General features: G+C 36.8%; 2 protein-coding genes across 8 annotated transcripts in view; one reads left to right on the top strand and one right to left on the bottom strand.

Annotated features, from left to right (window-relative positions):
• Positions 1 to 1519: 1519 nt before the first annotated feature.
• On the bottom strand, positions 1520 to 20955 carry LOC112154354 (dickkopf-related protein 3). Of its 7 annotated transcripts, none has more exons than XM_024285236.2 (7): positions 20761 to 20953; positions 7637 to 7700; positions 7231 to 7386; positions 2571 to 2671; positions 2323 to 2497; positions 2052 to 2247; positions 1520 to 1827 (listed from the first exon to the last, which is right to left on the bottom strand). In XM_024285236.2, the coding sequence occupies exons 4-7, from the start codon at positions 2652 to 2654 to the stop codon at positions 1773 to 1775; spliced, it is 510 nt and encodes a 169-aa protein (XP_024141004.1). In that variant the 5' UTR covers positions 2655 to 2671; positions 7231 to 7386; positions 7637 to 7700; positions 20761 to 20953; the 3' UTR covers positions 1520 to 1772. The 7 variants fall into 7 exon arrangements, with proteins under 7 accessions (XP_024141004.1, XP_036072905.1, XP_024141005.1 ...); XM_036217012.1 differs by lacking the exon at positions 20761 to 20953 and adding an exon at positions 7822 to 8889 and having other exon boundaries at positions 7231 to 7555; XM_024285237.2 differs by lacking the exon at positions 20761 to 20953 and adding an exon at positions 7822 to 8889.
• The window catches only part of LOC112154351 (plexin domain-containing protein 1), a 19581-nt gene continuing 9986 nt past the window's right edge, over positions 11996 to 21590 (top strand). Inside the window, exon 1 of the mRNA XM_024285229.2 lies at positions 11996 to 12639. Coding sequence (XP_024140997.1) covers positions 12564 to 12639 — 76 coding nt within the window. The 5' untranslated portion in view covers positions 11996 to 12563. The remainder of the gene's footprint in view (positions 12640 to 21590) is intronic.

The following is a 21590-nucleotide window of genomic DNA, read 5'->3' as shown; positions in this document are numbered from 1 at the left end:
GAGGGACACAAAGTCTGTCTTCATTTACCCGTGCAGTCTGCATAAAGGTTTAGAGGTAGACATCACACAGTGAAACTCTAAACACGCAGCTTCACAATTGTGTAGATGAGACCGATTGGAGCTGAATTAGTTACAAGAGCGTGATTGTGGAAAAAAAAGGTACAATCAAAACCCTTTTTTAGCCATAAATCTGCACATAAAATGTAAATATTTATAGATTAAAATTTATGAAACTGAGCATATTTACACATAAACATGTTTTTATCTCATTACGTGAAAAAAACATAAAAAGAACAAATTGTAAATCATTTTTATTGCTGAGAAAACAGTCTTCCTTTGTTATAAACCTGTTAAAACCATTATTATCTTCTTTTCTTCCAGTCATTCTTGTATGTGGAGGTGGCACCAAGCAGAAAGAGCACTGAGGTTAATCCCTGTCTCACTCTGCTGTCCGCCTACAGGAGGACTTCTGTAATTTTTTTAGTGTTTCCTGTCTGCCTCCCTCTTTTTTTGTACTTTATTGTGAATGTTTTTCTATTTTTTGATGTATAACTTTGCAATTATTAAGTTACATTTATAGTTTTTTTTTTATTTTTATAAAAGGACACCTTTTCTTTGTTTTTCAACTTGTGAAGTTTTTTTTTTCTTTTACCCTCAGCTGAAGTAATTAAAAATTCTTTAATATCATGACCATCTGATCAGTCCTCCCAAGTAAGCAAATAAACATGTTTGAGACCCTCAATCTAATAATTTATAAATTTAAATATTCAAATTAGTTAAATTACTTATTTTAGAACACATGTGCCAAACTCAAGGCCCGGGGGCCGGATCCGACCCTCCAGGTAAATATATCCAGCCCTCCAGATAATTGTATTTATTAAAATATATTATGACAAAATATATTTTTATGGAGAGAAAATATTGAAAGTTATTTAGGGTTTAAGTTGATTTATTCCAGAATAACATTCCTGCCTTTTTATTATTCATAGGTACAGTGAAAAGTTAGGTTTTCAAAGGTTTAAAAATTTTGTTTTAGAATGTTCAATAAATATTTATCCTGTTTAGTCCACGACCTAAGGTGTGGTTTGGATTTTTGCGATCGAGTTTGACACCCTAGTTCTAGAAATTATGAGAAAATTTGTGTAAGGCAACATGCCTTACACTATGACACTATTTTTTTTTAATGTAAATTTGGTTTGTAACTTAGTCTTCCATTCTGTCTTTGTCTAAAAGTTTGAAGTTTCCAACTCAGATAAACTTTTCTTTTAAATTAGGTTAATGAAAACATTATTTTCCATTTTTAACAGGTTGCTTAAAATTTTGTTTTGATTTATTTGGTTGTTACTATGGAAGTATGGGAGCAATATTCTGTAATAGTTCCTAATTCGGTCTGCTTTTTGTCTTTTTTTTCATTGTTCTATTGTTTTTTTGTTTTTTTTAAAGCTATTTTATTTTGAAAAATAATTAGTACATCAACAGGAAAGCTTTTATTTTGGAAAAAAAACAGCTTAAAAGCGTCTTTATTTTAATTTAAAGCTTTATTATGTGTACTAAGGAGTAATAAACACACATGCATTAAAAAAACACTTGAAATGACAAACGCTCTGTTGAGCTCAACCACAAACATAGTGCTCTTGTGAAACATACAAACTAATAATTAATAAAGGCAAATTTGATGTAAACTATTAACTGCATGATATGACAGTGACATTGGAAATGCATACATCTCTTTATGTGCATATATTTACAAAAATAAATATACAGGAGTCACATTAAACTTTAGGAACTTGGCAGGTCCAACTTGCTCGTGCTGGAATGAAATCTCTCCTGAAGGAAAAACAAACTGGAGTTAGGGTTTTCATAATAAAAGCTTTTTTCATTTTGTGGTAATCAAGCAAGTGGAGATTTACTTAATTTATCATTTTAGTTTGAAAGGTATGACTTTATATCAGGTTGGAAATCAGGTGATTTTTACATTAAAACTTTTGGGAAACTTTTTAGAAAAAACAAACAATTTACTAAAGTTTAATCGTAGGTTCTGCAGTTCTTACTCTCTTGGTCTAGAGTTCTTGCGGCACAGCAGGCCCTCATCGCACGGACAGATCTGGTTGATGCTGAACGCCAGGCCGCCATCAGGAACATAACAGCTCTCCCCATGAAGCAGCCGTCTCTTGCACACCTGCTCGCCGTGATGCCGGGCGCAGCACATTGACGCTCCGCAGTCCCTGTCAACCTTACACCTGGCCCCTGCAGGAGGAAAAAAACGCTGGTCACTTCAGATGATTGAGTTTCCAATTAATGTTTGGGAAAGCCCAGTCTCACCCTCTCGTCCATTGGGTACGCTGCGATGACACTTCCCAAACATGCAGCTGAGTCCACGGACACACTGCGCGTCCCGGCGACAGTAGTGACCCTCCCCACGCAGCGGCACACAAAGGCCGAAGTGTCGATCGCAGGAGAAGCCTCGTCCACACGCTCTGTCGTGCTCGCACACCGCCTGAAGGGCAGGAAAAATGTCAGAAACAGCTACTTTCTTACATAAGCTGCATTTAATTTCATGCAGTTTTTACCGTGAGGGCCCTGGGGGGCTCAGGGGAGCCCTCTCTGAGCACCTTGGCCCCTTCCTTGGGAGGGTTGTGAGGCATGTTGAGCATCCAGGCCCAAATCCGAGCTTCAGTGCAGGAAAAGCACAGAAACAAGCAGATCAGCTTCAGATTACAGTCCATTTTCAAGGAGAAACTAAAGGAACTCTCAAAGTTTTCTAACAGACGAGTCAAAAACACAGACGATCCTTGCAGCAGTGACTGACCGGCTCCTCTCTCAGGGGGACTTTTATAGGTCAGCAAGGCCTCCCTACCATTGTTTGTCCAAGCAACAGGAAAGGAGGAGACAATTAGTGGTTAATGGATTAACTAAACTGCAAATTTACCCCCCACTGCCAGAAAATAGCCACAAAACGACAAGCTGTAGTGGAGGGAAGGGAGGGTGAGGTGTGGATGGAGGGGGAGAACAACAGCTTTTGACAATCGAGGCAAAGCAAGCAGCTCCTCGACGCGCTTATCTCTGCCAGACTAACAAACGAGAAGCAGACAAATGAAGGAGGGAGTGACAAGCAGAAAAGCTACACATTTCCCCCTTCAACATGCTTTCAGACCTCAGGCTGTGAGCAATTTGTAGAAATGCACCCCACGGACGACTCACTGATTTCTTTAATTACCATCAGCCAACTTCTTGTAGCTTCTGTTGATACGTAACAAAGGTCCTGGAGCAGAAAACTACCATTTCCTTTTAAATTTGGAAGCTAAAAGCTGTCTCTGCTAATGTTCAAGAGGAGTTTTTCTACTCAATTTTTTACATTTATATGCTTAAAACCATCCATTCTCACTTATGCTGTACACCAGGCATGCACTTTAAACCAGGACAGACGAAATGCAAAATGCAGAAAGTACTGCACATGTGCAAAGAACCAGACAATGTGGAAAACGATATGCAGAGAAAAAAGTCAGACACACTATTTCAACCACCTAGGTCAGACTGTAAGGGAGATGTTAATACATGCATGGTTACCTGAGCTGCAGAAAGCAAATCTGTTTTTTGCAATACTTTTCTGTGTGGGAATTTGTACAACACATGGAACATAAATAAGGAATTTTTGGAGAAATAAAGGTAGCAGTGAAATGGAAAAACAGAATTTTTTTGTGGTGAGAGTGCTTCCCAGGATTTTGTCTATGTCTGACTAGGTGAGTTTTATAAATATTGTACACATTTCCATTTCAATTGGTAAGATTATCTTTTGTTATTTACATAAAATTGTGTTAAACTGGTTCCAGCTATCAGCTTTGCCGGTCTAAACCCGCAAACCTAAAGTCACTTTACATAGTAGTGGCGATGTCACCATTTTGTTTGACATCACGTGAAAAAAAATTGTACGGGACCATTTAGTGAGTTTTAAAAGCAATTCGGACACCATACTCACTACTTTTTTTTTTTAAACAGGATAATATGAAATCACTGATTTCACAAAAACCTAATATGTATTTTACAAAAAATATTTCTGAACTCACCATGTTCTGTTGACAAAAACTAGGATGGTTTAGTAAAAAAATAAACTAAAATACATTTAGTTCACAAGCATTTTTCAAATTTTCACCAATCTAGTGAGCATCAATGCACACCATCTTGTTGTAGAGACTTCTGGGAAATTTCAAGTGCCTTGAATTTCAGAATTGTGGATTTGAACAGCTTTAGAAAATGGTGAGTGCAATATGGAGTGAGTAGTGAAGAATTTTAAACACAACCTTAGTTTAAGAAAGCATTCTGAAAGAACTTAGGGTTTAATAGGCTTTGGCCTACCAAGCGCCTTTGAGCAATGCTTTAATAAATATTTTTCATGGTACTTTAATTTCTGCAATTTTTTTTAAATTAAAAATTGTTTTCAAAGTTTGATAACAATTTCCTATTTTCTCTTTTTTATAGATCATTTATACATACAGTCAATGTAACAAACCCTGAATGTGCGTTTCCTTAAAACTACGGTGGCCCAGAAGTTCAAATCAACAAATCATTTAAAGATCACAATGACAATTAAAAAAGAAAAAACAAAATCGCACATTATATTTTAGAAATCAAAGCAAAATTCCAGAATCTAAAACACAATTCCAAAAAAAGGAAGCAAAAACGAAACGTTTCAGAAAGAGAAAAAGTAATTTCCAGAAATAAAATGAATATGTTAAAAACAAATTACATTTAGAAACCAAAAGAGTGTGGATGATGACGTTTGTGTATCATTTCAACCGAAGGTTATTTGTCACGAATCAAACAAGTATCAAATAAGTATGTGGAGATTGAAGATGTATTTCAAAAATGCGTCTTCAATCAAACATCGTCATCCAATCAATAGCTCCTATTTTTCTTTTTTACGTTTCTTATCATGTTTCACTTTTTAACAATTTATTTGATTTCTGGATATTACTTTTGCTTTCTGAAATTATTCTTTTTTTGGAATTGTGTTTTAGTTTCTGGGATTTTGCTTTGATTTCTGAAATGTAATATTTATTTATTTTAGTCTGTATTACGATAATGTCACTTTGGTTCTAGGAGGTTTCCATTGACTGTAGTAATTAAAAAAGCTTCGTGCAAACTTGCTTTCTTCTTATTGAGTTCAAATATATTTTTTATTGTGTTTTTTGTCCAAGAAAAAGATAAATGTTTAGCATGCAGAGCTCAGCCTGCAATATAAATATGATAATAAGCTAAGCTACACACAATCATGTCGTAGATAACAGTGACCTCTGCTAATCACTGGTGAGATTAGCATTCATTGCTTCATTAGCTGCCAGTCAAGGAGAACAATTGTTAGTCATTTACATGTTCTTAGTGGTAGCCAGTGCAGATCGGATACACAACTGTTGCATTCTCCGAGTGGCTAAATCCTAATGAAAACACAGACTAACAACATAATTGGTGGTCAGTTAAGGTGGACAACGGCATCCATTAGTGAGGTGATAATGCAGGGAAGTGATTTGAAGATAACAGGAAAACTGTGATACGATGAGGATCATCTATTGAACCAGCTCCATGATTTCATCAGCAGAAAAACTGCGCTGGCAAAAGAACACAGACCGCTTTTTTGGGTTCCTAAAAATCGACTTATTTAACATCAGTATTTGCACCAGAGGGACTTTCACCTAAATGCCAGCTGCAGATAACGCTCTCTGAATGGTCGTCAACATGTCCTCGTTCTCCTAATGATGATCGTCGTGGAGGTGCTACATGTCAGAATCAACATTGCTCTGGGTGTTCCAATTAACGACAAACACAAACAAAAGCGAAGGATTGTGTAGCAGGCTGCGGCCTCTGCAGATGTGAATTCAGGAAATTAGAGAAGTCCTAACCTCACACTGAACGGTGTTTCTCCTTCATTTGGAAAATGTAAAATCTCATTGAAGACCTCTGATCACTTGATTGAAGACCCACTTTTTTTTTAAACATACTCTTGTCACATTTTTCTGATGATATAGGACTTATATAAACTTAAAAACTAGACAGATTAGATTTCTAACTAAATCTCAAATTACTGCATTTCATTCGAAATCTAACAAGCTCTGAGTTACATTCATGTTCTAAAACAAAATATTTTGCATGATTACAGCAGTCCTGACAGTCTTGGACAGTTCTAAGCCAACAAAAACTGTCAAAATCAACTTAAAAAAAACAGCCGAGCAATAAAAATATTGTCTTTTCTTTTTGTGTGAGGTTCCTCCCACTGTTAAAAACACCCGTCCGAAAGGCTTTTTGTAAATTTTCAACTATCCTTTGGCCATGTGATGGTCTGCTGACTTCCTTCAGACAGAAATCTGCACCAAAGACAATATTATGGCCATTAAGGAAGGGCCTAAAGAAATAAATAAATATATATATATACTTTCTCTTATTTTGAACTCAAATCAATTAATATTAGAGGTTGTTAGGTATGGTTTTCTATTTAATTAAGAATATATTTTTGAGTTTTTGTGCTTCGGTTTCAAAATGCTGTTTTTTAAATGAGCAGGGCAGCAAAATAAATCCACAGATGCAATAATTATTATAATCATACATTCAGATCAGTGGGATTCCCATCTGTGTGTTGGAGTGTGTGTGCATTGCTGTGTTCTCTCTTTTTTGTGTGTATGTGTCTAAATATTTGTCTTTTAGTAGTAGTTTGTTTTATGAGGTTAAAGTCTCTTCTTTTTGTCCAATAATATTTGAATTTATGGAAAGCTAATCTATTTATTTTGTATGTTTAAAAAACACTTTTTTCAATTTGTTCGCAGTTGATATGTTTTTCAGTGGTATTTTGTTTTGAAAAACAAAATTTCTTTTGGATATTAACCACAAAATAAAACTTTTTGTTTTTCAATAATAGAACCTTATTACTGTAACAACTGGTCAAAATTAATTAAAGTACAGTAAAAGGTTAAGACAAATTCATGAATACATCTAGTAATTGTTAGTTATAGTCATTACATTTAAAATATGTTTCACAACTTAAAATTTTAGATAAATTATCTTATTTTTAAAGATCTTTTTTGTAAAACCAAGCCTTGCTGGATCTGGCGTTTCAGGGATTCTTTGTCCCACCAGTGTGACCCCATCACATTTACAGCTGCATGTTCAGATAGAAATGTGTCACCAAACTCAGCCTCCTGTGAAGAAGATCTGATGGTTTGTGCTAACATCTGCTTTACTAACATAAACTGTGCGAAGGACAGTAGAGGATGATGATGGAGGATGATGGTGTGAAGAGGAACTGGAACAATCAGAGATGCTCGTCGTCCTGAAGAACGCTGCTCCTCTGGACTAAACACAAACAGACTCCAGCTGCTCTGTTCTGTCCGAGGCTCAGACCTGTGGAAACAGTTGGAAAATAAAAAGTCATCCCTGCTTCTTTTAAATGTTTTACAATCATGAAGAAGAAATTTAATGGAGGTTCTGCAGACTGTGATCCAGGGTCACATTGATGAGGCCTTAGGGAAGTCCATGAGTCTTCTGGTTCATTTTTGCTTGAAACACAACACTTATAAAGGAAACATGGAACCTTATTGTTTAATTAATACTTAGTCAGGAGGAATTTCAAAGTAAAAGCCTCCATTCTTACCAAATGTTTAAAAGGTGGAGTCGTTTCTGCTGGTTTCTTTAATGGCACGTCCTCATCGTCAACACTGAAGATGAAAAAAGAAAAAAAAAATCCCGAAAACCATAATATCAAAGTGGTAAACCATTTTAATATAAAAGCTGAATTGTTACAGACAAAAGAATGAAGAAAACAGTGTCCATGCTTACCATGGTTTGGTTAGTTTCGTCCCAGTCAGATTCATAAAAAAAGAAAAAAAAAAGTGTTAAAAATTAGTCTTTTCAAATTACAAACTTTAAACTCTCTAAAAAGAAATAATCAAAATAACATGTTTATCTTAAAAAAATAGTAATTAACAAACTTACTGAATTTGTTTTAAACAACAGTTTTTTGGTTATAATATAATATAATATAATATAATATAATAAAATATAACTTTTGTGTGTCTTAATGTGCATGTGTGCCTAAGTCTGAGTGAGTGTCTGCCTCTGCGTGTGCTTTTGTGTGTGCGGCTGAATTTGTAATCCCGGTTACGTTCAGATATTACTCCTCAGATAATCCATAGGGAACCAAATGATCTTGTTCACCTGAAAATGTATGAAGTTAAAGGCTACAGCTTGAGTTTTTGTCCTGAAAAAGTCAGATGACCTCAGAGAAAGGCTGAGCTTTTCAGAATAAAAGCATGTCCTGACCACAGACTCATAACCTCCCCTGTTATTATTATCCTAAATAAAGGATTTTTGGTTAAAATAAACAAAGGGATATATTTTCTTCAGCCATCAGCTGTTTCAACTACATTTCTGTTAAAGCCCCAATAATGTTCCCAGTAACCTGTTTCCAATTGGACTGAGCGAGCAGAGTGAGTCACTCCATAATGAAAAGCAGCCCTGCTTCATCCGTGAGCCAGGAATTTTTCCCTCCTTGGACGTGTGAAAGAAAAAAGGGGAAAAAGAAAATGTGGAACAAGGGTCACTGGCGCTCAATAATCTCATCTGTCACTGTCAGACGGTCCAGCGTTCACCTTGTTAGCACAGATTTCAAGCACGGGATCAGACTGTAGTTTCAAAGACGGCTTCAGTCAAAACAGGAACTCGCAGCCTCCCACATACTGACAGTTTTCTCTGTCTCTGGTCCCACACAGCTGGGTTTTTCCACAAAGGAATTGTTTTATCGTATCTAAAGTCTGTCCTCCAACTGGTGGTTGATTTAATCTCATCATATTACATGTGGCTGCGAGTTTATAAAGACAATTTTACAGATTTTGCACATTCTAAATGAAATGTCAAACTTTATATAGGTAATTAATATTTGTTTTTGCTGTCTAATACAGTTAAGGTATACTTCCAAATTTCAAACATAGTTTTTCCTTCCATAATGACATTTTTTTAAAGTCCCACTTAAATGAAAATCATGTTTTTGGTGTTTTTAACATGTTCTTGTAGCATTTGTCTGATAATATAGGACTTGTGTAAAGAAAGTTAAGACTAAAATTACATTTCGGAGTATTTCTTTATGCAAATCATTGTGATTTAAGAGCAGATGAAAAAATGCTGTTTAAAGAAATGTATAATTGTGATATAAAAAATACATCACATACAACATTTTTGTTGCACCGGTAATGTTACGTTGCAAGTTAGTGGAAAAGTCCGTAAACAAATGGATGAAATGAGGTTAGGCTACCTCTGCACCAGTCCCGCCCACAATTCATGGGTGAATTTCTAATGAACTCTTGCCGCTCTGCAGAAATTATGTCCAAGAATTGGACACAAGTTTTTAGATTTTGCCAAACATCAGCTTATAGATAATTAAAAGACCTCTGGGAATGCTTTTACAATAGATCAAAAAAACGGTTGGAGTGGGACTTAAGTCTGTAAGACACAATGTTTTTTTTGTGTGTCAAAATGTTCAAAACAGAGTCAAAGGAAGAAATCTGACACTAGCAAAGGTGTGGAAAGTTGTAAAAATAACTCAGGAAATATCTATGTTCAATGAACTTTTCACAGCAAACTAAACTGTCAGACAAATATGCAGCTGCCGCACTTTTACAAGACTATAAAACGGTCGGTGCTTCCACTCTGCAGTGTGGTAAAACAAAGGAACACAAACATTATGTAACTATTCACTATACAAACTTAGAAATTATTCAACAATTCTTACCTCTTTGGCAGATTTTCCTTCAAAAATGTCAAAGTTATAACTTTATAACTTCATATATGCAGCGATATAGTTGTGAGCCAGCTGCCAGTTCAAACAAGGAAATCAAAGACGTTCATGGATCTATTTGTCTACAAGAGGATGCATCAGAATAGAGCAGAGCAAGGAGCTTGTGGCCTGCCAAGCATTTTTCTTCGTCACAAATATGAAGTTTTTTGAAAAGCATTTTTTCGTCTGCTCCTGATTCACCACAATAAAAAAATACTCAGAAATACAAACTAAAAATGCTACAAGAACATGTAAAAAAACACCCTTTCCATTAGAGTGGATCTTTAAAACATGCATTAAGTTTTGTCTTTAGACAGTTTCCGTTTCCTCTGTGCACCTCCGTCATCCACAGAGAACGGAGCCCTTGGAGAATCTGTGGTTTTTCATCCTGAGTGAGTAATAAATCCTAAAAGTTGAGATTTGAACAGTATGCTAATAAGTTCAGCTCTTTTTGCAGAATCTTACATGCCGTGTCAATTTTGAGAATGGACCAATTTAAGCATTGATGGAAGCCCCCAATGAAGTGCAGATCCTTCAGTGGCATAGAAAAGTGGTTATAGCAAATTCCTGCACCTCACACATCATTACGATACTTGATATGTGTTTGTTGGTCCTCATTCCTCTGAACAATCCACTAAAGTTTTGCTGCATTTTCTTAAATTCTGTCTCTCTTTAAAGTTGAATTTTTTTCATGATGGTTAAGACCAAAATTTAGGTCTTTTTGAGGAAACTATTAGTTGAAATGGTTTAAAAGCAGAATTCTTAAAAAGAGAAAAAAAACAAAACAAAAAAACAAACAAACAAAAAAAAAACAAGGTAGATCCTTTCCTCCATGGGGTATTTTTCAAAAACCTTGGTTCCATTTAAACCCTTCATGCCATTTGTCACCAATTTGGAACATACATTTTGCACTGCAAATATTTTTTTTTACTTAATTGGAAATAAATTCAGGCATGAAGGTGTAAAATGATTTTAGAATTTTGAAGATGGGAGAGGGAAAGATGAATCAATGCAAAAAGTCAAAAATATATTCATAAAAAAAATAAAACAAACAAAAAAAAAAACGAAAATTTGTGCCGACGTTTTCATTAAATAAGATCAATCATAAATCACAATGTGGCCTGGATGTTGGTGCCATGGTAGTGGGCTGGTCTGTACATTTCAGAAACTGCTGATCTACGAGGATTTTCACCCACAACCATCTCTTGGTTGTATGTGAAAAATCAACCCACAGTCTTCCCGAGTATCTTTGTTGACCATTTGCATCCTTTTATGACCACAGTGTACCATCTACCGATGCTACTTCCAGCAGGATAACATGCCGTAAACCTAGAATGAACTCAGAGCAGTTTCATGAACATGAAAATGAGTTCACTGGACTCAAATGGTCTCCACAGTCACCAGATCTCAGTTACCAGATCTCAATCCAATAGGACATCTTTGGGATGAACATGCAGCAGATCGGCATCATAGATGTGCAGCCGACAAATCTGCAGCAGCTGTGTGATGCAATCATGTCAATATGCACCAAACTCTCTGAGGAAAGTTTCCAGTACCTCGTTGAATCTCTGCCGCTGAAGGCAAAAGGGGGTCCAACCTGGTACTAGCAAGGCGTTCCTAATCAAGTAGCTGGTGAGTGTATGCACTCACATACAATTGTAACACCACAAAGAGTGCAGAGCTCCAAAATCCACAGAAAAGGAACATTAAAAGGTTTTGAGATAATAAGTGAGTCACAATGTTGTTATTGTTGGCAAGTTGCGTGTTTCTACACTCCACATCCATCACCTCTTTCCTTAGGAACACAGAGCATGAGCAGATTTATACAAAAAAAAGTGATGTTGATCCTTTGAAGTCTTTTATTCAGGACTCTGTGTCCTTTCACACTTCCTCCAAAATAACAATGATTCACTAATAAGATAAGGAGCAACCTCTTTCTGGTTTGGGGTCATTTACCACGTGTCGTGTGATGTCACACCAACAAGAACAGAAGAAACTGTCTTTCCATTGCGGGTACAAACTATTTAATATAAAGTCATTCTGACAGTTTGGATTTCGGGCTGTTTGCCCTTCAGATTGGCTCATTATAGATTCAGAACAAGCTGGAATATACATAACAGTTAGTTTCATCATTTGAAAGTTTTTCTTGATACTTTTTTTATTCAACTCAAGGAAAACAAGTCGATTTGCTTTAAAGTGACATTTTCCACACTTATTTTTCCCTCAGCATGCTTCCACATGGGGGAGACATCTACCTCTCCAAGAACCTTTAACATTTTTTAAGATAAAAAGAGAGAAAGAGGGAGAGGAGAAGAGAGAAATATGAAAATATTTCCTCTTTGGAAAAGCATTACAAAAATCTGAGGATTTTCTCCAAGACAGACAGAAAAAAAACAAGAACGGAGGAACACAGAACAAATATAGAATAAAAAAGTAAAAAGGATTGAGTAAAAAAAAAAGCAAAGAAGAGGCATCCAGCTCTTTTTTTAATCTATAATTTTTTCAAATTTCATCACCTTAGAAGTACGGTAAATAATAAATTCTAACTGACAGACTGGAGGAGGAGGAGGAGGAGAAGGCAGGAACGCAGCAAACCTTGGCTTAAGTCAGGAAAAGCAGTTGGGTGTGTGAGTGCCGAAGGTGGGGGAGAGAAGAGGAGGAGTGAGACATTCTTTAAACTAAGAAGTGAAACGAGAAGAAGAAGTGGAGTGACAGAAGCAGGGGAAGGAGGGAGAAGCGTCTTCTGGACATGGGGCTTTGTGCCGTTCTCCTCATCTGCCTCTCCCAGGCTGAGCTGGGGACCGTCTTAGGTCAGGAGCAAAAAGGTAAGAATCAAGCAGGTTTTTCTATATTCAACAGTGTTTTAAGGAAAGTGATGCACATGAAGGTTGAAGCAAAATGACCTGAATTTGATGTCGTGATATCTAGCGACATTTAAATGACATTTAAATAACTAGAAGTTTTTAGGGAAATTGAGGTTAACCAGAAAATACTAAAAAAAAAGGTAAGATTAAAATTCCTTTTCTGCATGCTAATGATCTGCACTCTTGTCAGAGGGATGCCTGCACTTCTGTATGTGCATGTATGTATTTCTGTTCTCCGTAGAGATCTATTATTTTTAGCCAGCCCCCGCTCCTCCACTGCTACTCCTCCTCTGACAAACAGCGCTGCTCCAGTTTCTCTGGCCTCTGCTGTGGTCCCAGTTCCTCTGATCAAGGGCCTCGCACTGCAGAGGACAGCCCTGCACACGTGTGACCTAGCATAAAACGACAAAACTCAACATTCTGCAGCACAATTTGAAACATTTTACACACTTTGATAAGAAAAAAAAAAAACAAACCAGAGTCTGGAATGTCTAAAAAGTATCCCAAATGTGGTATTTAAGAGGCTGTGCTCCCGGTCGCTGAATTCGAGCAGGAGACCCTTCATTCCATCACGACTGCCTGGAGACCGGGCCAAATCTTTTTTACAGAGCAGTTAATACTTTAGCAGGCTTGCATTAAATTGTTTGCAAAGCTGTTCCCGTTTTCTCTAAAGGTCGGGTCGGTCAAGACCGCCCACACATCTGCAACTGCTGAGCGGCACAGACGTTCAAGTACGCCAGTCAAGCTTTTGAGGCTGATTTGCTTCACCTGTGGAAGCGACGGCAAAGATCAAAGGGAGTCTGATGGAGATATTAGGTCAGAATAAACTCCAAGTTATGGAAAAATATCGGTAAAGGGCGTCACTTTTTCTATTTTCATCTGGAATGGAAAAAGAAATACTATCTGTAGTGCCTGAAATGTAAACAAAACAGAATACTTGGTTCAGTTTATAAAAACAAAACTAGAAGCAAAATGAAGAAAAAGTGACAAACCATCTGGTTAGGTTGGTTACTAATGCTTGCTAACTGACGAGGCTCGAGTCTATTTTATCTATCACAAACTGTTCAAAATTTTAAATTTTAATGTCAACAACAAGGTACATTTTTGCTAATGCATTAAAAATAATTCACCCATGTAAAAATAGAACAAGATGTAGACGTTATTTTGCTTCTTTTTCAGATATCAAATGGTTTATTCTATATATTTACCCCAATGTTTGCTTTTAAACCTGTGAATGATTTAAGAAATCTGATTTAAAATGTCTGAAATTATATTGTAGTCAATACAGAGTCAAAACCAAAGATAGGCTTGACATATTATAAATTACAACATAATTGTTAGTGTTCAACCATCCATCTCCACCTCCTACCACCAGAGGGAGCTCTTACCAGCCGACAGTCCCTGCTCCCTGCTTCTACTACATCTCCCATGATCCATTGCTCTCTGGTGCAAGCCTTCCTCAGCCGTCTCTCATCACCTCATCAACAGCTCTGTATACATTTCCCTCTCCCACCTCTACCCAGTCTGTTTGCTAACACTCTGGGTGTACTGCTTTTGCCCAATTCTCTCTTTTCAATCCTGCCCGTTTATCTGCCTTCCTCCTGGTGTTTGACCCTTGCCTGGTTATCTGATAATCGCTCTGCCTTCTCCTTGACTGTTGATTTGCCATTAAATTAGGTTTGCATATGGATCTAAAGGCCTCAGCCTCTTCGTTACACTATTCTACAACTAAATTCGGCAAGCTGCAACAAGACAAAACCTAACATACATCTAAATCTTGATGAATAAGTAATTGAGGGTAATCAAAGCAACAGAAAATGACTGATACTACGTGCATTCAAGAATGACCTGAATGCAATTTCTTGAACGTGCTTTTAGCCCATGGTGTTCACACTGGACTGTTCCTAGCTGATACTAGCGCATGTCTACCACCTACAGTTGGAAGAGGCTTGGTGTGAAATTGTGCACCAGGCTTTTTCTTTCACGGCTCTATTCCAATATATGTAAGACTTGGTGTCATATAATTCCAGTCGGCAAAAAAACCCAAATGTTTAGTGATCAATTTTTAACCAGTTGGCCCCAACCCTACGTCACTATAAAATCTGATTGGTCAAAGTTCAACTGGTTTGACTTTCAAGATGTGAGTTTTTTGAAGCCAGAAATGTGCACATATGCACATTTACATAGACTTTTCATAGGAAGTGGTTGCTTGAACGGATGATGCAGAGTGTCAAACTGGTTTCAGGTGCAGTAGGTTTATTAGCTCCAACAAGATGACAGGTGTCAAAAGGTGGCTAAAAGTCCATGAGGCTAAATCAGTCAGGCAGGTAGTGGTCAGCACAAGCGTGGGAGCATCAGAGATCAGACGTTGGGTAGAACAGGACAGGTGCAGATCGAGGGGGGCAAACTGGGTCAGAGTCGATACAGGGTCAGGTAAACAGAAGGGGATCCAGGAACTGCGCACTGGGGTTGTTGGGAGATGTAGTGCATTCAGTACTCTGGGGACTCCTGACACCGAGACAGGTGTGAACGTAGCATGGGTCATGGCTGTTGACAGCATATCAACTAAAACTATATAACTTGGAACATAAGCCATTGATGAAAATTTTTTTTTGGAATCTGGTAGTAAGAATGATGTCACTATGACAACATAACCTTATACCCACTTAAACCCAACCCTGAAACCATATTTTACTAAAAATAAAACATTATTTTGAAAATCATAGTCTACTTTGTTGATACCTACAATGTAAAATAAAGAAAAACTCAATTGAAAGTTTATAAGAACTGTAGGTCATTCCAGGTCAACATATTCCCTTATTGTTTGATAAAACTATTAATTTTCCAGCAAGTGTAAAAACAGGTGGAGTAAGACTTTCCAGGTCCATCTGTAAATTGGAATAAATTGTATCATAGAACAAAAAACAGAAGATCAGCACCAAATGCACATAAAAGATAAGCTTTCCAACAGCTCATTGTTTTGCTCAAAAACCTCTCTGAGGTCAGGATGATCTGGAGGTATTTATCGGAGTGTTCGATTTTCCTTTTCTTTGTGGTTCCTTATCACCCTGGCTGCCAGTGTTTGTTATTGTGTGTCATGGTTACTGCAGCTTCATGGCAAAAGGTGCCAAATGGCATCTTCCCACACCATAAACTCCAGGATCCTTTTAAGACACATTTTTTAATCCAAACTGTTATGAAACTGCTTGACACAGCAAACACAGACCCTGCATATTCAGACCTGCAGCTTTTCATCCCTCATTCTGGATCTCTTCTTTGGTGCATAAAATTGGAATTCAATATTTTGTTTTATTTTAAAGGAAACATGAATTTAAAGACATTTAATGTGTATTTTTCTGAGATAAAAGGCTCATCTCTTGTTGTCATTTGATCCACTTGTGGACTGTTTCTATAAATAAGAACCAGAATTTCTACAAAAATGCTCCATGAAGACTAAAAGATGTTTTCAAATCACCTTTAAAATTGAAGATATATATAAGATATTCAGTATGCTCTATTATGAATTGAAGCTACTTTCACTCTCCCTCTGCAATGCCCGTTTGAGCAACCACTTCTGACGAAAATTCTATATAAAGTGTTCACACATGGCATACACATTTATAGAGATGGCTATGATGTCATTAGTAGAAAATGCCTTACCTTGGGTTCCAATGAAACGATGTAAAGGCAATCGTAATTTTTTTTCGCGGTACAGATTGGGACCAGACAACGTCAGTAAGCAGGGATTGGTCTGAGTCATAATTTCTATAGCAACCACCACTCTTGCCAATCAAGAGTAAGTTTATTACTACATCCTATTTAGAATGTGAGGGGGAAGGGGATAATCTGTCAAGTTCTTTCTATGATAGCTATACAAGTTTTACAACCGTTTTTAAGCTCCACATAAAAAACTTGTAACCATGGAAGGCATGTTGAAAGTCAAACTTTGACCAATCAGAGACTTAGATTTAGTAGTGACATATGGGTAGCGACCTCTATCCCCAAAAGAAGAAGAAGTAGCCCCTCCCCACTTATCCAGTGTGAACCCCGTGGGCTACATTGCTTTAAGTTGGAGATCTCTAACCAGCATTATAATATATTAAAAGTTCTAACACTCAAAAAACAAATTAGAAAGTGAGAACAATTCTGAATGTATTATAGAGCCTTAACTTGCAAATATGGCAAATTACATAACTTTAGGTGGGAAAATGACTACAAAAAAACTTTGCAAATCTTTATAAAATTTAAAAACATAAAAATATTCAATTTGAACTAAATTAAATATTTTTTTTTATAATTGGAGTCAATAGGGTATCATTATCTGGTCATGTCTTATCACCATACATTTAAAAACAGTACAATCATACAAAATGTTATAAAAACTAGTGAAGTACGATATATGTATGTCAAAAGTGAAGACTTGGAGCAGGAAATAAGAGAATAGGGTAAATGAATGGATTTTTCACATTTATAGAGCACAGCGTGTGGCTCAGTATGCTGCGTCCCAGTTTGATGAGACTCAACACCCACCATCAGTGGATGCTGCAATGCAGAAACATTTGGGGATGCTGATACGATGGACACCAACTGCTATGCAGCTTGCTCAAAATAGCAAACATATTTTCATAGTCACACACACAAAAAAAAAAAACAAGCCTGCAGGATTAAAGGTTTGATTGCCACTAGGTCATCACTCCTGGCAAAGCAAGATATGTTGGATTTAGGGAGCACAGAAATCAGCCATTGTGCAGAAGGTAAAAATATAAGATGACAATGGTCTGGTTTTTGACAAGGAAGCTGCTAATTTAGGTAGATAGGTTTATTTTCATGCATTTGATCAACAAGTATGCATATTCACAGTAAAGCCACACACTGTTTATGAGCAGGTTTGCCACATATGTCACTCAGTGTGTTTCAGGATGCTATTTATGCACCAGTTAGCACATTCTATGCAATGATGTGCACACGTGTCAACCAGACTGAGATGCAAACGCTTCACCTCATAACTCTGTTCCATCTTTTTTTCAGATGTTTTTTTGTTTGTTTGCTTGCATGTTGACATTCCAGAAAAAAAGTAAAAAAGAAACGTCTGCATTGAGAGAGTCAAAAAAAAAAAATTGTGGCCACTTTACTAAGTCTGTAAAAGATCAGTTTTCAGAGTTAAATCTGTTCTGTGCTGTTTGATGATTGTCAGTCTGACCTATTTAGGAGACTCAAGTTGCAGGAGAAAAAAAAAACTTTCAGGGCATCATGATCAAGCAAGACTCCTCATTAGACATATCTCCCTCGAGTGTGCAACAATTTCTCTACATTTGATTTTCTTGTCCCAATTTGTCACTGAAAGAGCTCATCTTCAGCTCACACACATTTTGGGCATTGTGGGTAATCTAAGTAAAAGAAATGCAGGTTCTTTTAGTTGAAGGAATGCCACCAAGAAGGTAGTAGTGATGTAAATAAATATAGTTTTAGGAAGTACTTTAGTCAAATTCAAGCTTCCTATAGTGACCTACAAAGCTCTTTTGAACAAATAGAAATAAAAAAAGCAACTTTATAGAAGTTAAAATGCAATAAAGTCTTTTATTTTGAAAATCAGTAATGTTAGAACAGATTTTGGTCAAGAAACCTCCCTAAGGTGTTCTGTTCCAGGTCATCCCACAGGGTTTTGGAAGGGGCAGCTGTTACCACTCTGTGCAGTCCTGTAAGGTTCCCAATAAAAATCCTCATTTCACATTTTTGTATATATTTTTTTTCTCTTGCACCAATGCACAAGTATGCTGTGAACAGAAAAAGAATGCCTCTACAAAATCAAAAAGTGGAAACCTAGACACTGCACTTCACTGGGGAAAAAAAGGAATCTGGATCAAACATGGGAAAAAGCCACAAATTAATGTTCAGCCTCAACAAAATTCCTATTTGGCAGTAACAATCCACCAAAACCAAATTCATCCGTCAAAGAGAGAAGCTTGGTTTGCCTCTCTTTGAGTCCAGGGATTTTTACACCAGTTCTTCCAACTGGCAAAGGGCTTGTTGATGTGATGCTTATAGCCATTTTCTGTGAAGCTGACGCCTCATTGTTTCTGTGTTTATGCTAATGTCAGGAGACGTTTGGAGCTTCTCAGCATTGCAGTGTTCTTGACATTTACTTACGGTTTACACCACAGACTCTAGCTGTGGCTGGCTGTGCTCTGTTCTGACCCACTCTGATGAAAATCACATTTATTGTGGCATTTTTCTGAGGATGGAGGACACATTAAAATTACATTTTTGACTAATTCTTTTTATAAATCATGGTGATTAAAGTGCAAACAACAAAATAATGTTTGAAAAATCTTGTAGCTCCGATGTCGTGCTATAATCAGCTCCATTCTGATGTATGCATGCATGCATGCAGACAACTAAATCCATGGATTGGTATCATTAGATTGAGGGTATGAGTGGCTGTAACTTGGAGAACAGATGGATGATGGGAAGTGGGGGTGCTACATGCCAACTCCTCCACCCTCAACACAAGGCCAATTTCTGATGAACTACTGCCACTCTGCAGAAACTATGTCCCATAACCGGGGTCTGCAGCCTGAGGCTCCAGGGTCACATGTGGCTCTTTTGTCCATAGTGGCTCTCTGGTTGAAAAAAAAAATTATAGAGGAACTAACTTTTAAAAGTTACTTAGTAAATATTGATTGCTGAGGTGCTTAGAACACCCCCGCTGATATTACACCAACCTTATGTGCTCTACTATTATTCAACTATTTTTCACAGTTTTAAAATAGTATCAAAACTTTAGCATTTCTTTTCTCCGATTGCTCTTTTCATGTGCTTAAAGCACATATTTTATTATATACAATAATATTTATTGACTTTACACAAAAGGGAATTACAAATACAATACATTTGTATAATTTTTAAGACTATTTCAGTTAAATCATGAAGCCAAAACAGGTTAACAGAAGTAGTAAGTCGAGAAAAGCATGACAGCCTAACCAGGTGGGCCTAAGAAACAAGAGAAAATGTCATTGGGTGGGACAATCCTATGTAGAAAAGGAAGTCTTTTATTTTGAAAGGAAGTGATGTGACCTTCTGTCAAAACAATTTGCTCTCTCTTTTTAAATTCTTGGTTGTATTCATGCAAAAAAATGAATATAATTTATGTCAAAAATAACAATATTTCAAAAAACTGAAATACGACTTTGTGGCTCCTACTTAGTTTTGATCAGTAAGAAACAGACCCAAATGGCTCTTTTAGCATAAAAGGTTGCAGGCCACTGTCCTAGTTTTTTATTTGTATTTTTTATTTTTTGGCTAAATACATTATAGTTTTAAATAAAAGACCACTGGGAACACTTTTAAAATACATCAAACGATAAATTGAGTGGGTCATTAAATGATTGGTGCATCTCTTCAGGTTTCATTAAAGCTAAAAGAGTTCAAAGATCAATATCCCACAGAGATGGGAGATTACAAATTTAAAGAGCAATTTTTGAAATGAAAGACTGTTAGGTTTTAAGAGTCCAACAATAGGTTGGACTAAAACACAGATGTGAAATGAGGGACAAGTGTGCTCAAATACTATTGCACTTGTGTGCAGAGGTAGAGCGGACTACTTCTGATTGGAAGATTGCAGCTTTGGTTCCTTGCCCACCCATGTGTCAAAGTGTCCTTGGGCAAGAGAGATAACCTTACATTAACCCTGGTGGTGATAGGCTGACATCATCAGTGTGTGAATGTGTGTGTGTGTGTATGGGTGAATGGGCCTTGGAGGAAGGTAGTAAAGCCTTATACAAGCATATTTTTACTGCTTTAACTCTACAAAATACACCAATATGCTAGCATTAGATAAATAAACATAAAAAACAAAGGACTTCCATTTCATTAAAATGTTATTCTGACCCATTAATTGACCTCTGATAAGACCAAACTGTAGTGGGTTCAAGAGCAAGCAGGTCACTGGGACACCATATAGATCAAGTTTTGTTGAGTGTGGCCCATGACACTGAGATGTTGAGGAAACAGGAAGTGAAACTTCAAAATAAAATACAATAAAAGAAGAACAGAGACCAGTGACGAAACATGTGAAGGTCTCACCCAATAGTTGATAGATTTCCACCATCTTCCACCAACACGATTGGTACTCTTCTCCAATGTCTCGGTAATCCTTAATATTGTGAGTTATGCAGCTGTCAATGTTGTATGTGTGGCAGACTCAGCTCAGGCCTCTCACAGCTGATTTCTGAGAGACTCTCCTCTCATTTGGAATGTTTGTAATCAGTCTGGCACCTGGGTGACAGGAAGTCCCCCGGTAGCCATGTTTGTAGTCCAAACTCCTTTTATGATGTAGGTAAAAAGTCCCCCACCATTGATTCAAACATAAACTCAGAGAAAAACAAAACACACAGGATCATTTTAACCAGAGTTATCACATGGAAAGCCATTATTGAATTCTATTTTTATTCCATCAGTAAAGAGACATTCCTGTTCAAATTTAAATGTAAACATACATAATCAATCTAAAATGTTGCATAGTGTCCTAAAGGTGTTAGGTGGTACTTTGGTTATGCTTTTCTGCAGGCTTGCTAAGTTTTTCCAATCATGTGTTTTTCCTCAACACATTCATTCCTGACATTTAACCTGAAAAACCACAAGGATTCCCCCAAAATGTTCTTAATGTTGCCTTTGGAATTCAATTTGAAGTAACTTACCAAACCAAATAATTGTCATATCAATAAAGCACAAAGAAAGTATTGGGAGTGTGTTTTGAAAGATAAAGTTAAAGAAAAGAAAAAAATAGAGAGAAAGAGAAGTGAGCCTCAAGCTGGATATTCTCTTACATTTTACTCCCAATACAAAGACGAGTAAATAAGGAACCCTGACTTTTAAACAAAAAACTGCATTCAGCTCCACTTTGGAAGCCTCTA

The sequence above is a fragment of the Oryzias melastigma genome, linkage group LG19 (assembly GCF_002922805.2).
Source record: "Oryzias melastigma strain HK-1 linkage group LG19, ASM292280v2, whole genome shotgun sequence".
NCBI classification, from domain to species: Eukaryota; Metazoa; Chordata; class Actinopteri; order Beloniformes; family Adrianichthyidae; genus Oryzias; species Oryzias melastigma.
The sequence above is the reverse complement of the archived record's forward strand: the minus strand, read 5'-3'. Positions and strand labels throughout refer to the sequence as shown.